Source organism: Symphalangus syndactylus, chromosome 11 (assembly GCF_028878055.3).
Source record: "Symphalangus syndactylus isolate Jambi chromosome 11, NHGRI_mSymSyn1-v2.1_pri, whole genome shotgun sequence".
NCBI classification, from domain to species: Eukaryota; Metazoa; Chordata; class Mammalia; order Primates; family Hylobatidae; genus Symphalangus; species Symphalangus syndactylus.
Genome location: NC_072433.2, coordinates 119,594,528 through 119,613,508, shown reverse-complemented (window position 1 = coordinate 119,613,508; position 18,981 = coordinate 119,594,528). Strand labels below are relative to the sequence as shown.

Genomic DNA, 18,981 nt, shown 5'->3' with positions numbered 1-18,981 from the left:
GATGGCGCCACTGCACTCCAGCCTGGGTGACTGAGTGAGACCCCGTCTCAAAAAAAAAAAAAAAAAAAAAAAAATTTATATATATATATATATATATATATATATAGAGAGAGAGAGAGAGAGAGAGAGAGAGAGAGAGAGACAGAGAGAAAGGAGTAGAGAAGGATTTCTTAACAAGACACACAAAGAGCTAACCAGAAAAGGCTGCTAAATTCAACTAACTCAAAATCAAATCCAGTGTCATCAAAAGATACTAAGTAAAAAAGATAAGCATAATGTTTGAAAAGACATTCGTAATACATATAACTGAAAAGGAATTGAAATGCAGAAGAGATAAAGAACACATTTAAATCAATAAGAAAAGACCAATAGGGCCAGGAACAATGCCTCACACCTGTGACCCCAGCACTTTGGGAGGCCGAAGTGGGAGGATTGCTTGAGCCCAGGAGTTTGAGGTTACACTGAACTATGATTGCACCATTGCACTCTAGCCTGGGTGAAAACCAGAGACTCTGTCCCAAAACACACACAAAGACAAGACTAATAATGTATAAACAATGATTCATCATTTTAAACCTATGAGGTTGGCAAACATTAAGAAATTTATAAAACCAATGTCAGAGGATCCATCAAAGAAACCCTTATATACAGCTAGTGGTATAAATCAGTAAAGTCATTTCTGGAAAACATTATTTTGTAAAATTGAGCATACTCCGCAATGCACTCCCACAAATATAACCTTATACCTTTCCTCCAGAAGACATGACAAGACCTGGAAAAAAACCCCAAATGTCCATCTGTAGGAGAACGGATACATTGTGGTCTATTCCCATAGTAGATTACGTACATCAGTGAAAATGAATCAACTATGGCCATAAACAACATGGATAAACAAAAGCAAATCCAAATAAAAAAGCAAATCCTAGAATATCGTATCATTTTTAAAAAGCTCAAAATATGACATATATATGATAAAACTTTTTTTAAAAAGCAGAGAAAGTAAAAATCTTCGTTACTAGTTACAGGGAATGGGGATGACAGAAGGTTGAGATAAGAAGGGAACATCTAAGTGGATGCGAATCAGTGATAATGGTAGATTGGTTAGAGGGAGGTAGTATAATGAATACTCCTACATATTAATATGCTTTGTATCTTAACTTCATAACTTAAGCTAGTGTGTGTTTACATACGTACATACATATATTTTCCATCCCATGGTATACAAACCATTGTGGAAGTCAGTGTGGCGATTCCTCAGGGATCTAGAACTAGAAATACCATTTGACCCAGCCATCCCATTACTGGGTATATACCCAAAGGACTATAAATCATGCTGCTATAAAGACACATGCACACGTATTTTTCTTGCGGCACTATTCACAATAGCAAAGATTTGGAACCAACCCAAATGTCCAACAACGATAGACTGGATTAAGAAAATGTGGCACATATACACCATGGAATACTATGCAGCCATAAAAAATGATGAGTTCATGTCCTTTGTAGGGACATGGATGAAACTGGAAACCATCATTCTCAGTAAACTATTGCAAGGACAAAAAACCAAACACCGCATGTTCTCACTCATAGGTGGGAATTGAACAATGAGAACACATGGACACAGGAAGGGGAACATCACACTCCGGGGACTGTTATGGGGTGGGGGGAGGGGGCAGGGACAGCATTAGGAGATATACCTAATGCTAAATGACGAGTTAATGGGGGCAGCACACCAACATGGCACATGGATACATATGTAACAAACCTGCACTTTGGGCACATGTACCCTAAAACTTAAAGTATAATAATAATAAAAAAAAAAAAAAGAAAAAATGAGGGGCTGGGCGCAGTGGCTCATGCCTGTAATCTCAGCACTTTGGGAGGCCAAGGCGGGTGGATCACCTCAGGTCAGGAGTTCGAGACCAGCCTGACCTACGTGGAGAAACCCCGTCTCTACTAAAAATACAAGATTAGCCCAGCGTGGTGGCATCCACCTGTAATCCCAGCTACTTGGGAGGATGAGGCAGGAGAATCATTTGAACCCGGGAGGCAGAGGTTGCAGTGAGCTGAGATCATGCCATTGCACTCCAGCCTGGGAAACAAGAGTGAAACTCTGTCTCGAAAAAAAAAAAAAAGAAAAAGAAAAAAATGAGAGAAAAGATTACTAAAATATGTTAGTTAATATTCACTGCAATAAGAAAATCCCCAGTCTAGTACTTACTGGTCAAGAGTCTTATAATAAATATCCAGATCCTTGTTCACAAGTTCTGTTGTCCTCATAACAATCATCATTTCTCTATACTTTTCCTCAGCATCCCGAAATTGTGGTTCTCGAAGTTCTTTCTTAAAATGAATAATTTCTTCTTCATAACCTTTCTGTCGCCCTAATGCCAAATTATGATTTCTTTTTATATTTTCTATGTTCTCTTCCAACTTCTGATGTTCACTGTAAAAAAGAAAAATGACAAATGAGGACCATTTTTTAGCTTTTAACAACCTGAAGTGGAAAAGTCATAGATTTCTTTACATAGGTTAAGTATCATTCTCCTTAGCAATCAGTATATTGTAACAGAGTCTCTCCTTGCTTATTATTTAGGGCTTTGGTACTAAAAAAACCCCTCTCTTCCTTCCATATCTCTGCCCCACATAGGTTGCTAAACAGCTAATTTTGTGTGTTAGAGAACCCTCATAGCATGTGATCACTGATAAAGTTCCTGGCCTTTAGACTCTAAGTAAAGCACTCTGGTGATTAATATTACAAATTCACAAACTTCTGATTGTGAACTGAGCATGCACAATTATCAACACTAAGAAGTTATGGATAACAGGCTTCATCATTTTGCTCATGTCAAAGGCACAATACGAATTAAATCATATATTAATTTTCTGCAGTAATACTTATTAAAAATTTAGATTCCTCCATGAAAACAAAATTTCTCTTGCACAAGTGTAAAAACCATAATAATGACCAAAAGAAGTAAAATATTCAAACTTTTCTGAAAATCTGGCAGATTATACAAATTTCAACGTATGCTTTAAAAATCTTCATTTATTTATTATCACTTATTAAGCATCCTCTTATGTGTCAGGCACTACTCTCAAGCTTATGGGCATCCTTACAGAGTCGACTGGATTACATGTCTTGTTGGCATTTCTGTTATGTCCTGGTTGAAGAAAGGTTTGAAAAACAGTTGTACTTAATAATGTGAATGAATGTAAAAAGTACTGTTAGGTACCAATTACAGAAATTTTTTAAATATCTGGTTTTGGTCTTTAGTAGACAAGAATATATGATTTTATTTCAAAATTTCTTCTAGAAGCATTACTTTTCCACCTTGCCATGGAGAGTATAGTGTAAAAGAACTGAGGCTTGGGAACTAGGATATTAAGGTCACATTCTTGGCTTTCATCATAATTTCCTCTGTGATTTTTCTGGGTCTAAGTGTGTATAATGCATAAAAAAATGAAGACTCTGAAGATGATAAGCTCTTCTAGTTAAAAATCTGATTTCCCTGATATAGGAAAGAGGTTTTAAATAGCTAAGAGTACTGAACCATAACACAGGATTAACCATTTGTTAGGCTTTATAAATTAAGTTAAAATTCACTTTACTATATCCTTTAGAAAAGCCTGGGCATTTTTTTCATTCAGATTTCTGTATAAATTCAAGAAGACATGAAAACTCTACAAGGAAGGGTTTAATAAATGAGAGGCCTGGATTTAACCAGCTGAAGTGGTTGACAATCTAAGTATTTGCCTAGTACAACCTTTTATGCCAGTCTAGTGCCTTCGCATCAACAAGGTTCTTATAGAATTCCTAAGGCAACTCTAAGGCAGTCAAGGAGGGAATAAAATCTTTTCTGCTGTACCAGGAAGGTAGCAACTACAATAAGTAACAATAAGACCAGATAAAGGAAGAATGAGGCTCATCTTTCTTTTTTGTCTTTTTGAGACGGAGTCTCGCTCTGTCGCCCAGGCTGGAGTGGAGTGGCGCAATCTCGGCTCACTGCAAGATCCGCCTCCCAGGTTCACGCCATTCTCCTGCCTCAGCCTCTCTGAGTAGCTGGGACTACAGGCGCCCGCCACCACAACCGGCGAATTTTTTGTATTTTTAGGAGAGACGGGGTTTCACCGTGGTCTCAATCTCCTGACCTCGTGATCTGCCCGCCTCGGCCTCCCAAAGTGCTGCGATTACAAGCGTGAGCCACCGCGCCCGGCCCGAGGCTCATCTTTCAAAAGAAATGCTCTGGTGGACACACAATTACAAATGAGAAAATCTAGAATGAATCTCTGTGGATAAATCACTCTGGCAACAACTCCATTGACAATATTATAGACTGTACAAGCTCTGACCCAGGCAAGGTCCACAGCTCCATATTCTTTATGCTTAGTACCACTATTCTGTGCAGCAGGCTAGCAGATGTGTGGGGACTAAGCATGTTCAACACTGAATAACTAAGGCCCATCACTACAGTGTGATTACCAATTCTATATCACTTCTTCAGTAATAAAGTTCTTAATGCCATGAAATATAATTGTATCAAAACACTGTTCACCTTCTAGTAACTCTCAAAGGATACCAGGCTGAGGCTAAAATTCTTTTAAAACAGGTATTTAATATTCTTCACATTTCAGTAATAAAGATGTTTATTTAAATCGAAGATTATTGTAAAAGCATACCTTTTCATTTGCAAAACCTGCATTTGACCCATTTCCTTCAAATGTTGTTTTCTTTCTTCTTCAACTTCTTTTAGTTCCTCATTTCTTTTTCTTAAAGTAAGGTTATCTTGTAGCCACCTTTCTTGTATCTAAAGGTAAACATTAAATTAGTTAACAAAAATAACCAAGTTACTAACATGAAATCCATAACAGGCAACTGGTGACAGCAAGTGCCATTTCTGTCTTACTTAGAATCATACGAAATTCAACAGAGGGAGAATAAGCCAGTGTGAAGGAATCTACAGGTCTGGGGCAATCTGGATGGTCCATCCCCATCCACAGTCACAAGTGTAATACCTCCTGTAGCGCAGCTTTTACTGTTCTTTCACAACCATAATCTAAAAACCAGGTCTACTGTTTGATGGGGAGTCTCATAATGATTTGAGCATATATCTGTGTACTTACTTACTTATAAAGTATTAAAATACTTAGTAAAAATGCTATGAAATGTTGTTCACTTAAAGACATACAAAACAGACATTTTAAATGGTGAAATTAAAAATATAACTAGATATTTTAATATCTACATCCCCAGTGGATCATTTTGCATAGGAACCCCATGATAAAGCCCACTGACCTAAAAGATTATAAGAGATCAATAGTACTACTGAAGTCTTCCCCAACTTTTTCTTCCTAGTTCTGTCTCCCAACATGTACCAAGACCATCAGAACCTGTTAGGTATATGTTACCTACAACTTCTACCTTTAGGTTGACAAATAATAATCACTCAAGGCAGTAAGAAGTGCCACAATAGTAGCATATATCTATGAACTTGGTACTTTCTTAGCCACTGAAATGAAATTTCAAAAAATTGGCTGTTCTTGTTGAGTAATTTTGTCCTTCAAAAGAGACTCAATCACACTTAGCAGCAGCAACAACAAAATTATTTCAGTGGTTTTCCTGGTGATTAAAATGAACTATGTTGTCAAGAGACAATCATTAGAAAACAGTTTGTAAGTTGATTCTTTGGAATTTAGAAAAAAAAAATTTCCTGCAGAAAGAAGGGTGATTTGGCCCACAAATCATGTGTGTAGAAAACTTATCCTGAGTTTGGAGTAAGGATTTCTCAAAGAGGGAGCTGGGACCCTCCTGCAATAGCCCTTGCAGCTAAGCTAAACTCAGTGACATGGGAAGTGAGAGAGATGGACAGACCTGGGGCAATATCTTGCACCAACAGTAAAGGCCAGGGACTGGTAGATGAGAGAGGGAAATCAAGGATTTCTCTCACATGCTTAATGTTCATATCCAATCCTGCCCATCTATGTGTGACTATTTTTAGAGTTTTTTTTTTCTTTTTTAACAGTCAGAAAGTAAGGCTACTTTCATTTTTCCTGGAAATAATATAAACATACAATTTATCCACAGGGTCCACATCTATGGATTCAACTAACCATGGATCAAAAATATTGGGGAAAAAAAAAAGTAATAGTACAATAAAAAAATACAAACTTAAAATAATACAATATAAAAACTACATATCATTTACATATTAATATCAAAAGCAATCTAGAGATTAAAGTATATCAGAGGATATGGATAGGCTATATGCAACACTAGATATGCCATTTTATATAAGGGACTTGAGCATCCTGGATTTCGGTATCTGTTGTATCGGGGGTCCTGGAACCAATTCCTCCCCAGAGATACTGAGACAACTGAATACATATCTACTAAAGGCATTATTATAGGCAGTTAAAGGTGACTAAAATGACATGGTTATAAATGTCCTTTGTTGCTAAAGCAATCTAATGTACCACTGTAGCTGCTGTGACTTACCAAGATTCTACTATGGGGTACTATGCTTGTTATTCCTTATTAGGAACAAGGGAATGTGCTACTGCTTACTTTCATCTAATATCCCAGAACATTTGAATTTGCTTTCACGATTGCATGAAAGGATTCTTTAAAGTGCTATCACATTTTTACATGAGATTGATTTTTGGCACAAAATATTGTTGCTGGTCTGTCTACCTGCATGGTTACCAGAAAGCTAGGCATTTCTTTCTTTTAGGTCAGCTTCCATTATTCTTCTAGTTTTGAAAGACAGTATATACCACATCAAGAGTATAATGCTTTGAAGTCAGATATATCTAGGCTCAAATCACAGTGTTATTACTTTTAAACTGGATAACTTTGGGCAAATTAGTTTACATTCTCTGAACCTCAGTTTGCTTATAACATGGTCAATAATAATACTATCTATCATAAAGAACTATTGTGTGGCCAGGCGCAGTGGCTCATACCTGTAATCCCAGCACTTTGGGAGGCCAAGGCAGATGGATTACTTGAGGTCAGGAGTTCGAGATCATCCTGGCCAACATAGTGAAACCCCACCTCTACTAAAAATACAAAAACTAGCCAGGCCTGGTGGCGCTCGCCTGTAGCCCCAGGTACTCGGCAGGTTGAGGCAGGAGAATCACTTGAACCCGGGAGGAGAAGGTTGCAGTGAGCCGAGATTGTGCCACTGCACCCCAGCCTGGGTGAGAGAGCAAGACTCCATCTCAGACTCCATCTAACTAAAAAAAAAAAAAAAAAAAGAATTATTGTGAAGAGGAAAGGAATGAGTGTATATAATCAGTATAGTGCCTGACTCAATAATTGCTAATAAAATGCCTTTTGGGTCAAATCTGTCCTTTGTACTGTAAGCACTGAGAATTCCAATTATAGTCTACAAAATATAAAGTATTAGAGAAAGGAAGGGAAAAAAAAATCAGATGCAGTTATAGTATACCACAACTGTTTTTCCATTCTACTAGAAATTTGACAGTGTAGGGTCCAGTTCTACCTGTTACTACTTTTTGTGACCGTGGGCAAGTCAGGTCACCTACAGTTCTCTTCACATATTCCTTCATCTGAAAACTGAGAAAGCCAGTTAAGTTTCCAAACTATTTTATTCTGTGGACTAAATTTAGCAGGGCTTAAATCAGTATGTAAATAAGTGACTGTGAGGCTCCTCAGCTCTTAAATATTAACCCCAATCATTCAACTCAGATGATAGTTAATGCATGCAGCTGGTCACCTATGGAAACATAAAAATTAGCTGCATTCTAGATACCTGTGAGAGAGTGGCATGCTGAACAGATTACAGTCCAATGCCCACCAGAAATCTGGCTGGGAATAACACCACTTCAGAAGACTGCCTGAAAGCTATGCAGTCCATCCAGTGCTGGCTCAGTTATTGACAGCTAAAGGGATATATTGGAACCTCTACGGAATTTCAACAAAACACACGTCTCTGCGCAAACCCCCAAGATTCTGATTTACTGGTGGGGATTGGAGACATAGACATATATATATTTTTTTGAGACAGGGTCTTGCTCTGTTGCCCAGGCTGGAGTGCAGTGGCGTAGTAAGGGCTCACTGCAGCCTTGAACTCCCCAGCTCAAGCAATCCTCCCACCTCAGCCTCCTGAGTAGCTGGGACTACAGGTGTGCACCATCACACCTGGCTAATTTTTTTGTAGAGATGGGGTTTCGCCATATTGCCCAGGATAGTCTGGAACTCCCAGGCTCAAGCAATCTGCCTGCCTCAGCCTCCCAAAGTGCTAGGATTACAGGCATGAGCACTGTGCCCGGCCAACACATGTATTTTTAATAACCTAAGTGATTTTTTAAAAACTGAGATGTAATTAATATTCCACAAAATTCACTATTTAAACGTTTTAGTTTAATAGTTTTAGTTTATTTACAAAGGTTATACAGCCATCACCACTATCCAATTCCAGAGCATTTGATCATCCCAAAAGGAAATCTCATATTCAACAGCAGTCACTCTATTCCTTCCTCACCTCTAGCCCCCTGGAAACATTAATCTGCTGTCACTGGATTTACCTAATCTGTACATTTACTATAAGTGGAATCGTATATTACGTGACCTTTTGTGACTGGCTTCTTTTGCTTCGCATGTTTCAAGGGTTCATTCATGTTGTAGCATGTATCCTTTTTATGGCTGAATAATATTCCATTGTATGGCTATACCACATTTTGTTTATCTGCTCATCAGTTGATGGCCATTTGGATGTGTCCATATTTTGACTATTAGAAATAATGCTGCTATGAGCATTCTTGTACAAGTTGTTGTGGGAACATATGTTTTCAATTTTCTTAGTTCTATACCTAGAAGTGGAAAAACTCAGATGATTTACAGGTGCCCCTAGCTAAGAACCTTTGCTTTCTAAACATTAACATTTACTTCAGGCTTCAATCATACCACCCTCTACAGAACATAGCTATATCAAGGAATAATGATGCTGAGATACACTGTATTTTTTTTAAAGCCCTGTGAAGTCTGTTGAAGACTACACATGTCTTCCTTTCTATGAATAGAGACATTTTCCTGTAGTCAGTACAGGAAACTGGTTTTCTTTTAGCATTGACACAATGTGAATCTTGACTAATTGTGACTTCCTCTCTTATTTTTTTTTTTAAGACAGAGTCTGGCTCTGTCACCCAGGCTGGAGTGCAGTGGTGCGATCTCGGCTCACTGCAAGCTCCGCCTCCCAGGTTCAAGCCATTCTCCTGCCTCACCCTCCTGAGTAGCTGGGACTACAAGCGCCCACCACCACACCTGGCTAATTTTTTTGTATTTTTTAGTAGAGATGGGGTTTCAGCGTGTTAGCCAGGATGGTCTCGATCTCCTGACCTCGTGATCTGCCCGCCTCGGCCTCCCAAAGTGCTGGCATTACAGGCGTAAGCCACCACGCCCGGCCGTTTTTGTTTTTTGTTTTTTTTTTTGAGACTGAGTTTCATTCTTGTCACCCAGGCTGAAGTGCAATGGCGTGATCTCGGCTCACTGCAATCTCTGCCTCCAAGGTTCAAGCGATTCTCCTGCCTCAGCCTCCTGAGCAGCTGGGATTACAGGCGCGTGTCACCACACCCGGCTGATTTTTCTATTTTCAGTAGAGATGGGGTTTTACCATGTTGGCCAGGCTAGTCTTGAACTCCTGACCTCAGGTGATCCGTCTGCCTTGGCCTCCCAAAGTGCTGGGATTACAGGCGTGAGTCACTGCGCCTGGCCTCCTCTCTTTATTTGACTACTAGAATCTTTAGCAAGCACATCAGACTTCATGCATACTTTTTATACACTTCTCTCCTGGTTTCATTACTTTCTTGCCCTTATTTCTACACTGCCTTGTTTTCCCATTAATTTGAAATACAATTATCTTTGCTCTATTGTATATAGAACAAGGAAGGTTACAAAGTAAACTAATACCATCAGATCCACTAAGTTTAGACCATCAACTTAAAAGGGGTCTTAGACCATTAATCTTAACAATTTCGTATATATATACAGTGAGCTGCTGCAAATTTACAGATTGTGATTTTTATATAGGCAACTACATAAAAGCTAGTGACAATTATTTTGTTATATATGCATCATAAATTTATAGTTATTCAATATGTATTAGGCCAGGCAGAGATTTGATCTCCCTTTGACTGATACTTCATATATTTGAAATTCTTGGTGCTACAGAAAGAGACCCAGCAGAAAACTAATGTAACTAATCTTCCAAATGATTTTTAGCAACCACTTATAACCGAGTGGTTAAGGAATTCAAATAGTAAATTTTGTTTAAAACAGTAAGAACAGAGAAATGGTATAGTTTTTAAAGGCATTAACTACCATGCTTGCATAAAGCATGTGATGATGGCTTCTTGATAAGATTTTGACTGTACTGTAGAAATTAATTTCTTTAATAGAGAAAATAAATGATACAGGAATCAACTGGAAAATGACCTAATATATATTTTCCTTACAGATAACTTTCAAGATTATTAAACCTTAATCCGTCTTCTGTGAATTTATGCTACATAAGGATATGTTAGAATAAGAAAAGATACAAACATATGTTAAAGATGTTCACTGTCACACAGTTTGTGATAAGGAAATGAAATCAGTCTGAGTAAGTGCTGGTATATACACAAAATGGACTATTTTATAATAATTAAAAAGAATGTGATATATCTGAGTTGATATGTAAAATCAAATTATGTTAAGTGAAAAAAAGTACAGAATAATATGATACGACCCCATCCATAAAAGTAAATATACATATATACACACACACACACACACACACACACGCACACACACACCCCTAAATTTACCTATCTATCTGCTGGTGTATGAATAAAAAACTTAAGAACAAATAAGTGTAACAGTTAATGACATGTAGAAGTAAGATTGAGAATTAGGAGAAGGGGAGGAACACTTTTAGTTTTATGCCTTTATGTTCGAACTTTTACCACGAGTCTTTTACTGAAAATAAAAATAAAAAATAAATGAAATAAGAATGTTATTGGAATTATTTTTCTTTACTTTTTGCATTTCTTTTTAGAGACAGAGTCTCGCTCTGTCACCCAGGCTAGAGTGCGGTGGTGCAATCGCAGCTCACTGCAACCTCTGCCTCCCAGGTTCAGGTGATTCTCATGCCTCAGCTTCCCGAGTAGCTGGGACTACAGGTGCGCGCCACCACGGCCGGCTAATTTTTGTATTTTTAGTACAGACAGGGTTTCACTGTGTTGGCCAGGCTGGTCTTGAACTCCTGGCCTCAAGTGATCCACCCGCCTCGGCCTCCCAAAGTGTAGGGATTACAGGTGTGAGCCACCATGCTTGGCCTCTTTCCTTTTTGCATTTCTATTCAATGGATCTTCTATTGAAAATAAAACTATAGAAAAGAATGTCATAGGTGTAAGTGATACCATAAGCAAAACAGACCTACCTTCTGTGTATCAATATCTTGTCTCATGATTCTCCTATCTTCATTTATCTTTTCTTTGTGTTTCTCGCATTCACTTAGTTGAGCTATTACTTTATTAAGTTCAGTTTCTTTTTGCTACAAAAAAGAAAATTCTTTAAGCACATGAAATAAAAATACAATCAAATACATAATTTTAAGTTTTAAATTACCTTCTTATAGTCGTCTTTCCCATCTTGAATATAATTCTCAATGTCTTTCATATAGCCATGAATATTTTTAACCTTCTCTTTAATATCATTCAGCTGTAGAAAAATATTCATTAAATTTACACTGGTTGTATTTAAGGGCACATAACAGGAGAGCACAGTAAAACACTGGCTGGGAAGTTATGAACCTTGGGTTCCAGTTTCCACCACTACTGAATTTTATGATCGCAGACAAGTACCTTTCTCACCTATAGGAATTGATTAATTAGTCTCAATTCTTAACTTCTATTTTAGATCAAGCAGCAAAATAATTTACATGGAATCCTTGTTCTATCAAGGATTTCTAATGTCAAAATTACACCATGAATCTGAAAATACTATTTATCTTATGCTATTTAATTTCATGTGAAATAAGTGTCTAACATGGTGCTATGAACATAAGTTTAATACAGATATTTGATAAGTAAATACATAAATGAAATCTTACTTTATCCTGTGCTATTTTGTTGCTTGTATTTTTTTTGTTGATTAATTCTTCTTTTTCTTGCTGGAACTTTTCCAATGTTGTTTCCAAAGGGCTTACCTGCTCTTTAGCATCCTAAAAATATAAAAAAGATAAAGTATTATATAATATTCCATTATCTTACTTTAGGTGTCAGACTTCACAGTCTTAATAAAAGCACTTTCTATGTGCCAGGCTCTAAAAGTCAACTCATTTGCTCCTTTCAATGACCCTATGACGACAGTACCATCATTTTCAGTCCTATATTTCAAATGAGCAAACAGACACAGAGAATGACTTGTCCAGGGTCACAACAGCCAATAAATGAAGCAGCCAAGATTTTAACCCAGTCCAGCTCCAGAGTTCACACTCTTAACCACTACGCATGCTATACTGCATCAACCACTAATTTGATTCTTAATCTAGGCCATGTGCTCCCAATTATATTAGTGTGTGGCTTCAAGCATGAGTCTTTATGATTTTATAGGTGCCCCTGTCACTGCTGCATGATCAAAGAATAGGAAAGCTCATTCAGTCCTGACTTTTCTTTTTCAGATGAAAATATGATGGTAAAAACACTTCTGTCCTTAAGCTTAGCCTGCTAAGGCTATGCAGATATTTTATGGTAATAAAAGCATATGTTAAACTAATGTTGGTGTCTCCACATCTATTCTGGAAGGAACGGGCTTTCAAGTAATAAACTATTTTACTAAATAGAAGTCCCCATTATTTAGCCTTGTAACACTAAATCTACAACATAGTTATATGATAACCACAGTTCAAAACAATGGTCCTCAAGCACTTTAAGATTCTGAAGTACTGAGTCAATCTATAGAGGTAGATAAAATTATTTAGTAATTACTTCAATATAGGTCTATTTTATCATACTGGGAAGTGGTATGGTGTGTTAGGAAGTCAAATGCCTTCAGTGTCAGAAGATCTATCAGAAAATCAACTCTGCTTCCTATTAGCTGCATAAACTTAGGCACTCATGACACATTTGTAAATCTCAATTTCTTTTTCTATAAAGAGATTTCATTATCTAAATAGGGTTGCTGAGGCACTGAATGGTTCAATGTCAAAGTGCCTTATAAACAGTAAAAAATTATACAGATGTAAGTACTATTTTATATTATATTCTGAACCTCTGATATTTTGTAATCTAAAATTTAAGAAATAAAAATTTATAGTAATTATTCAGTAATACACTTAGTGCTTATTGAATGAGTATGCATAATTATATAAACCTAGGTAAGATTGTTTCTAACTGGTTGAGTCTTAGATGTGATTAATCTATATAAGGGATGTCAAATGCATTCCAGTGGCAACTGAGTGCCTGCTCACTGTATTGGTAAGGATTCTGAAACCACATCTGGAATCAAATGGAAAGAGTGCTATGACTGAGAGTGTCCGCCATAGATAAAGGATCTGCAGATAAGACAAACCTCCTGTACCAGCAGGAATCCTTATACAGAATTAACCAACCATCACCTGACCACCTCCAATAACATTTACTACTTAACCAGGCAGCCAGTTCTTCCTTATCTTCCAGAAATCTTTACTTATTAGTACGAGCTCTATCACTTAGGAACCACACAAAGAATTATTATACCATTTTCATTTGATCCTCATAATAGCTGGTTTTCAAAGGGAATGCTTCCAGTTTTTGCCCATTTAGTATGATATTGGCTGTAGGTTTGTCATAAATAGCTCTTATTATTTTGAAATACGTTCCGTTGATATCTAGTTTATTGAGAGCTTTTAGCATGAAGCGGTGTTGAATTTTATCAAAGGCCTTTTCTCCATCTGTTGGGATAATCATATGGTTTTTGTCTTTGGTTCTGTTCATGTGATGGATTACATTTATTGATTTGCATATGTTGAACCAGCCTTGCATCCCAGGAATAAAGCCGACTTGATCGTGGTAGATAAGCTTTTTGACGTGCTGCTGGATTTGGTTTGCCAGTATTTTACTGAGGATTTTTGCATCGATGTTCACCAGGGATATTGGCCTGAAATTTTCTTTTTTTGTTGTGTCTCTGCCAGGTTTTGGTATCACGATGATGCTGGCCTTATAAAATGAGTTAGGGAGGATTCCCTCTTTTTCTATTATTTGGAATAGTTTCAGAGGGAATGGTACCAGCTCCTCTTTGTACCTCTGGTAGAATTCGGCTGTGAATCTGTCTGGTCCTGGACTTTTTTTGGTTGGCAGGCTATTAATTACTGCCTCAATTTCAGAACTTGTTGGTCCATTTGGAGATCTGACTTCTTCCTGGATTAGACTTGGGAGGGTGTATGTATCCGGGAATTTATCCATTTATTCTAGATTTTCTAGTTTATTTGCGTAGAGATGTTTATAGTATTCCCTGATGGTAGTTTGTATTTCTGTGGGATCGGTGGTGATATCCCTTTTATCATTTTTTTATTACGTCTATTTGATTCTTCTCTCTTTTCTTCTGTATTAGTCTTGCTAGCGGTCTATTTTATTGATCTTTTTAAAAAACCAGTTCCTGGATTCATTGATTTTTTTGAAAGGTTTTCGTGTCTGTATCTCCTTCAGTTCTGCTCTAATCTTAGTTATTTCTTGTCTTCTGCTAGCTTTTGAATTTGTTTGCTCTTGCTTCTCTAGTTCTTTTAATTTTTATGTTAAGGTGTCAAATTTAGATCTTTCCTGCTTTCTCTTGTGGGCACTTAGTGCTATAAATTTCCCTCTACACGGTGCTTTAAATGTGTCTCAGAGATTCTGGTACATAGTATCTTTGTTCTCATTGGTTTCAAAGAACATCTTTTTTTTTTTTTTTTTTGAGACGGAGTCTCGCTCTTGTCACCCAGGTTGGAGTGCAGTGGCGCGATCTCGGCTCACTGCAAGCTCCGCCTCCTGGGTTCATGCCATTCTCCTGCCTCAGCCTCTCCGAGTAGCTGGGACTACAGGCGCCCGCCACCACGCCTGGCTAATTTTTTGTATTTTTAGTAGAGACGGGGTTTCACCGTGGTCTCGATCTTCTGACCTCGTGATCCGCCCACCTCGGCCTCCCAAAGTGCTGGGATTACAAGCGTGAGCCACCGCGCCCGGCCCAAAGAACATCTTTATTTCTGCCTTCATTTCGTTATTTAACCAGCAGTCATTCGGGAGCAGGTTGTTCAGTTTCCCTGTAGTTGTGCGGTTTTGAGTGAGTTTCTTAATCCTGAGTTCTAATTTGATTGCACTGTGGTCCGAGAGACCGTTTGTTATGATTTCTGTTCTTCTGCATTTGCTGAGAGTGTTTTACTTCCAATTATGTGGTCAATTTTAGAATAAGTGCGACTAGGTGCTGAAAGTTCTGGCCATTACACTAATAAAGAGCATTTCATATTAAAGAAACATAGGCTGGGTGAGGTGATGTATGCCTGTAATTTTGGGAGGCCAAGGCTGCATTGCTTGAGGCCAAGAGTTTGAGACCAGCCTGAACAACATAGTGAGACCCTGTCTCTACAAAAATTTTAAAAATTAGCCAGGCGTGGTGAGGTGTGCCTGTAGTCCCAACTACTTGAAAGGCTGAGGCAGGAGGATTGCTTGAGCTCAGGAGGTCGAGGCTGCAGTGAGTGAGCTGTGACTGTACCACTGCATTCCAGCTTGGGAGACTGATGAAGACTCTGTCTCTAAAAAAGAAGAATAGGGCGGGGCATGGTGGCTCACGCCTGTAATCCCAGCACTTTGGGAGGCCAAGGTAGGCGGATCACCTTAGTTCAGGAGTTTGAGACCAGCATGTCCAATGGCGAAAACCTATCTCTACTAAAAGTACAAAAATTAGCCAGGCATGGTGGTGCACGCCTGTAATCCCAGCTACTCAGGAGGCTGAGGCAGAAGAATCGCTTGAACCCAGGTGATGGAGGTTGCAGTGAGCCGAGATCATGCTACTGCACTCCAGCCTGGGCGAGAGAGTGAGACTATCTCAAAAAATAAAAACAAAAATAAAAAAAGAATAAATTAAAATAATTTTACAAAAAACATGTATGGATATTCTTACCTTTATCTCTCTGTACAAAGACTGAACTTCAGTGGATAATTCCACAGACTGCTCCTCTAGTTGCTGACGACGTTGCAAATTAGTGGATATCTGAAGTTTCTCAGATTTTAGCTCATTTGTTGTACTTTTTAGATGCTGAATCTGTTCCTGCTGGTCTTGTATAAGCTTACGATTCAATTCAATCTTACTAGAAACTACACAAAAACATATTATCACAGTAATTAATGTAAGGGCATAGAAAATACTATTTGTATCATTCTTCCCATTTTTATCCATCTATGGAATCCACAAATGCTGTTTCTGTGGGCCCCACCCACTGCAACAAAAATAAAATGAGAACCCTGCTAGCTCTCAAATCAGCTTGATGTCCCCTGCTGGCCACTCACAGGGAAAGCTCACAGGGCAGGTATGAATGAGAAAGAATACAGCTCATGGCCAGGCGCGCTGGCTCACACTTGTAATCCCAGCACTTTGGGAGGCTGAGGCAGGTGGATCACCTGAGGTCAGGAGTTCGAGATCAGCCTGACAAACACAGTGAAACCCCATCTCTATTAAAAAATACAAAAATTAGCTGGGCGTAGTGATGTGTGCCTGTAACCCCAGCTACTCAGGAGGGTGAGGCAGGAGAATCACTTGAACCCGGGCGGCGGAGGTTGCAGTGAGCCGAGATTGCACCACTGCACTCCAGCCTGGGCGACAAGAGTAAAACTCTATCCTAAAAAAAAAAAAGAAAAAAGAATACAGCTTATTTGATACTCTCCTACTATTCAAAATCTGTTGTGCAAAGAGAACAAAGAGAAGTGATGCTTTTCAGAAAAAAAAAGCGAATATACTGTGGACTGGAAGGAACTTCGTTGTCCATGTAACAGATATAAAATTGACTGTAAAGGGCATGTGCTCGCAATGTCGAAGTCTCTTTGAGTACAGAAGGACACAGACTGTATTACCTGTGTCTAACTTGTGCTGTTTCTCTTGTTTCTCCTGGTTGACTTGTTGGACAGTTCGATCTAAGTCTATTCCTTGTAACTTAGCTGCTTGTTGTGCAATTTTTCTTTCAACATCTTTAAGTTCCATCTTAAGAATATAATAAAATTATTTCCTTTAATAAACTTACTGCATTATTCAAAATCTTTAAAAATTAATTACTCTTATCATTTTTTTTTAAGTCTAAACTTATAAACCATTTCCAGATACAATTTTAGCAAAGTTTAATAGGATAAAAGTGAAATTAATTATCAGCAGGTCAAATGATGTAAACAAAAGGAAGCTGACTAAAGATGAAAAACAGAACTGTCTTAATTTTTAAATTTATGAATTAAAAAGTTTAAACCCAGGGATGTAAACTAAGCAGTTGCTCCCTGAGGGTATCTGAAATTCAGGATGGGAAATTCTAAACACAACCTGTACCTGAATACTAGCTACTATTTTTAACTCTCACACTTCAAATTCAAGCCACCATGGAACAAGTTTTATTCTGCCTTAAACTACAATAAACTTACCTGGAACCTCTCCATAATTGTAACATCTGTCAGGCATACTTTAGCACTTTCTTCTTCAGGCATTATTGTACCCAAGAGTGTTTCTTGTTCTTCTATGTCGTTCTTTAGGCGCTGTATGTCTCTATTGACATTCTGCAGTTTGTTTCTTAATTCTGGTATTTCCTTCTCCTTCAAATCAATTATGCTTTGCCTGAATAGAAAACACAATTAAAAATAAAGTATCTGACGTTTCTCACAGTTAGACTGAGGTTATATATTTTTAGGAAGAATACCACAGAAGTGACATCATGTTCTTTTCAGGATATCATATCAGTGGGTATGGAATCATGATATCAATATGTCCTATTACTGATGATGTTAATCCTTATTCACTTGGCTTAGGTGGTGTCAGCCAGGTTTCTCCACTGTAAAGTTACTGTTTTGGTCTTTGTAATTAATAAGTATCTTAGGAGAGAAATGTTGAGACTATGTAAATATCTTGCTTCTCAACTTTCTGCCTACTGATTTTAGTATCCACTGACAGATCTTGCTTGCAATAATTATTATTGTGGTGTTTGTCAAACTGAGAAATATTCTACAAATGAACTGGTCATATTCACCAAAAGTGTTAAGGTCATGAAAGATAAAGACAGATTGTTACAGACTGCAGGAGCCTAAGGAGAAATAACAACTAGATGCTATGTGGGATCCTGCACGGAACCCTGAAACAGAAAAGACATTGATGGAAAAACTGCTAAATTAGATATGGTCTGTAATTTAGTAGCATTATACCAATGTTAATCCTGGTTTTCATAACTGTATTATAACAGAGTACATAAATTGTTGACATCAGGAGGAGATGGATGAGGGATATATGTGAATAATTTGTATTATTTTTATAATTTTTCTGTAATCCTAACATTTCAAAATAAAAATTTTTTAAACTACAGGAAAAAAAGGAAGGAAGCCAGCCACTAAGTGAAATGCTACATGGGTTTAAGGTACAAAATGTCAACCCATTTTACTGGTACTCACTACTGTAGCTAATGAATTACTGCCTCCATGGCAGGTACTGACAACTATTTTTGCTGATGCCTCTGAAACAATAACATGTATTTAATCTTTTAAAAAAAATTTACTTCAGAAATATTCCAAATTCTTATTTAAAATTATATTAGTATGACAAAGCAGTAGAATAAGTTAAACTGGTCTCTAATAGGAGTCTTATTATAAACTTAAAGAATAACCAGAAACTCAAGTGGCTATTGCTTAATGATTTTTTAAAAATGCAAACTATGACTAAGAAATGCCAACCTGACCTGTGGCAACAGACCTATAGTCTTTTTAAATTTATTATTTATTTTTACG

At 37.6% G+C, this 18,981-nt stretch overlaps 1 protein-coding gene across 7 annotated transcripts in view; it reads right to left on the bottom strand.

The window, feature by feature from the left end:
* The window catches only part of RAD50 (RAD50 double strand break repair protein), a 97,326-nt gene that overhangs the window by 23,997 nt on the left and 54,348 nt on the right, over nucleotides 1-18,981 (bottom strand). For all 7 annotated transcript variants that reach the window (XR_010114322.1, XR_010114323.1, XM_063612407.1 and 4 more), the window contains exons 14-21: nucleotides 17,635-17,824; nucleotides 17,083-17,209; nucleotides 16,136-16,329; nucleotides 12,114-12,224; nucleotides 11,630-11,722; nucleotides 11,442-11,555; nucleotides 4,681-4,808; nucleotides 2,222-2,446 (exon numbers count right to left, since the gene is read on the bottom strand). Coding sequence is in view for 5 of the 7 variants with exons in the window: in XM_063612407.1 (XP_063468477.1) it covers nucleotides 2,222-2,446; nucleotides 4,681-4,808; nucleotides 11,442-11,555; nucleotides 11,630-11,722; nucleotides 12,114-12,224; nucleotides 16,136-16,329; nucleotides 17,083-17,209; nucleotides 17,635-17,824 (1,182 nt within the window). In the remaining 2 variants the exon portion in view is untranslated. The remainder of the gene's footprint in view (nucleotides 1-2,221; nucleotides 2,447-4,680; nucleotides 4,809-11,441; nucleotides 11,556-11,629; nucleotides 11,723-12,113; nucleotides 12,225-16,135; nucleotides 16,330-17,082; nucleotides 17,210-17,634; nucleotides 17,825-18,981) is intronic.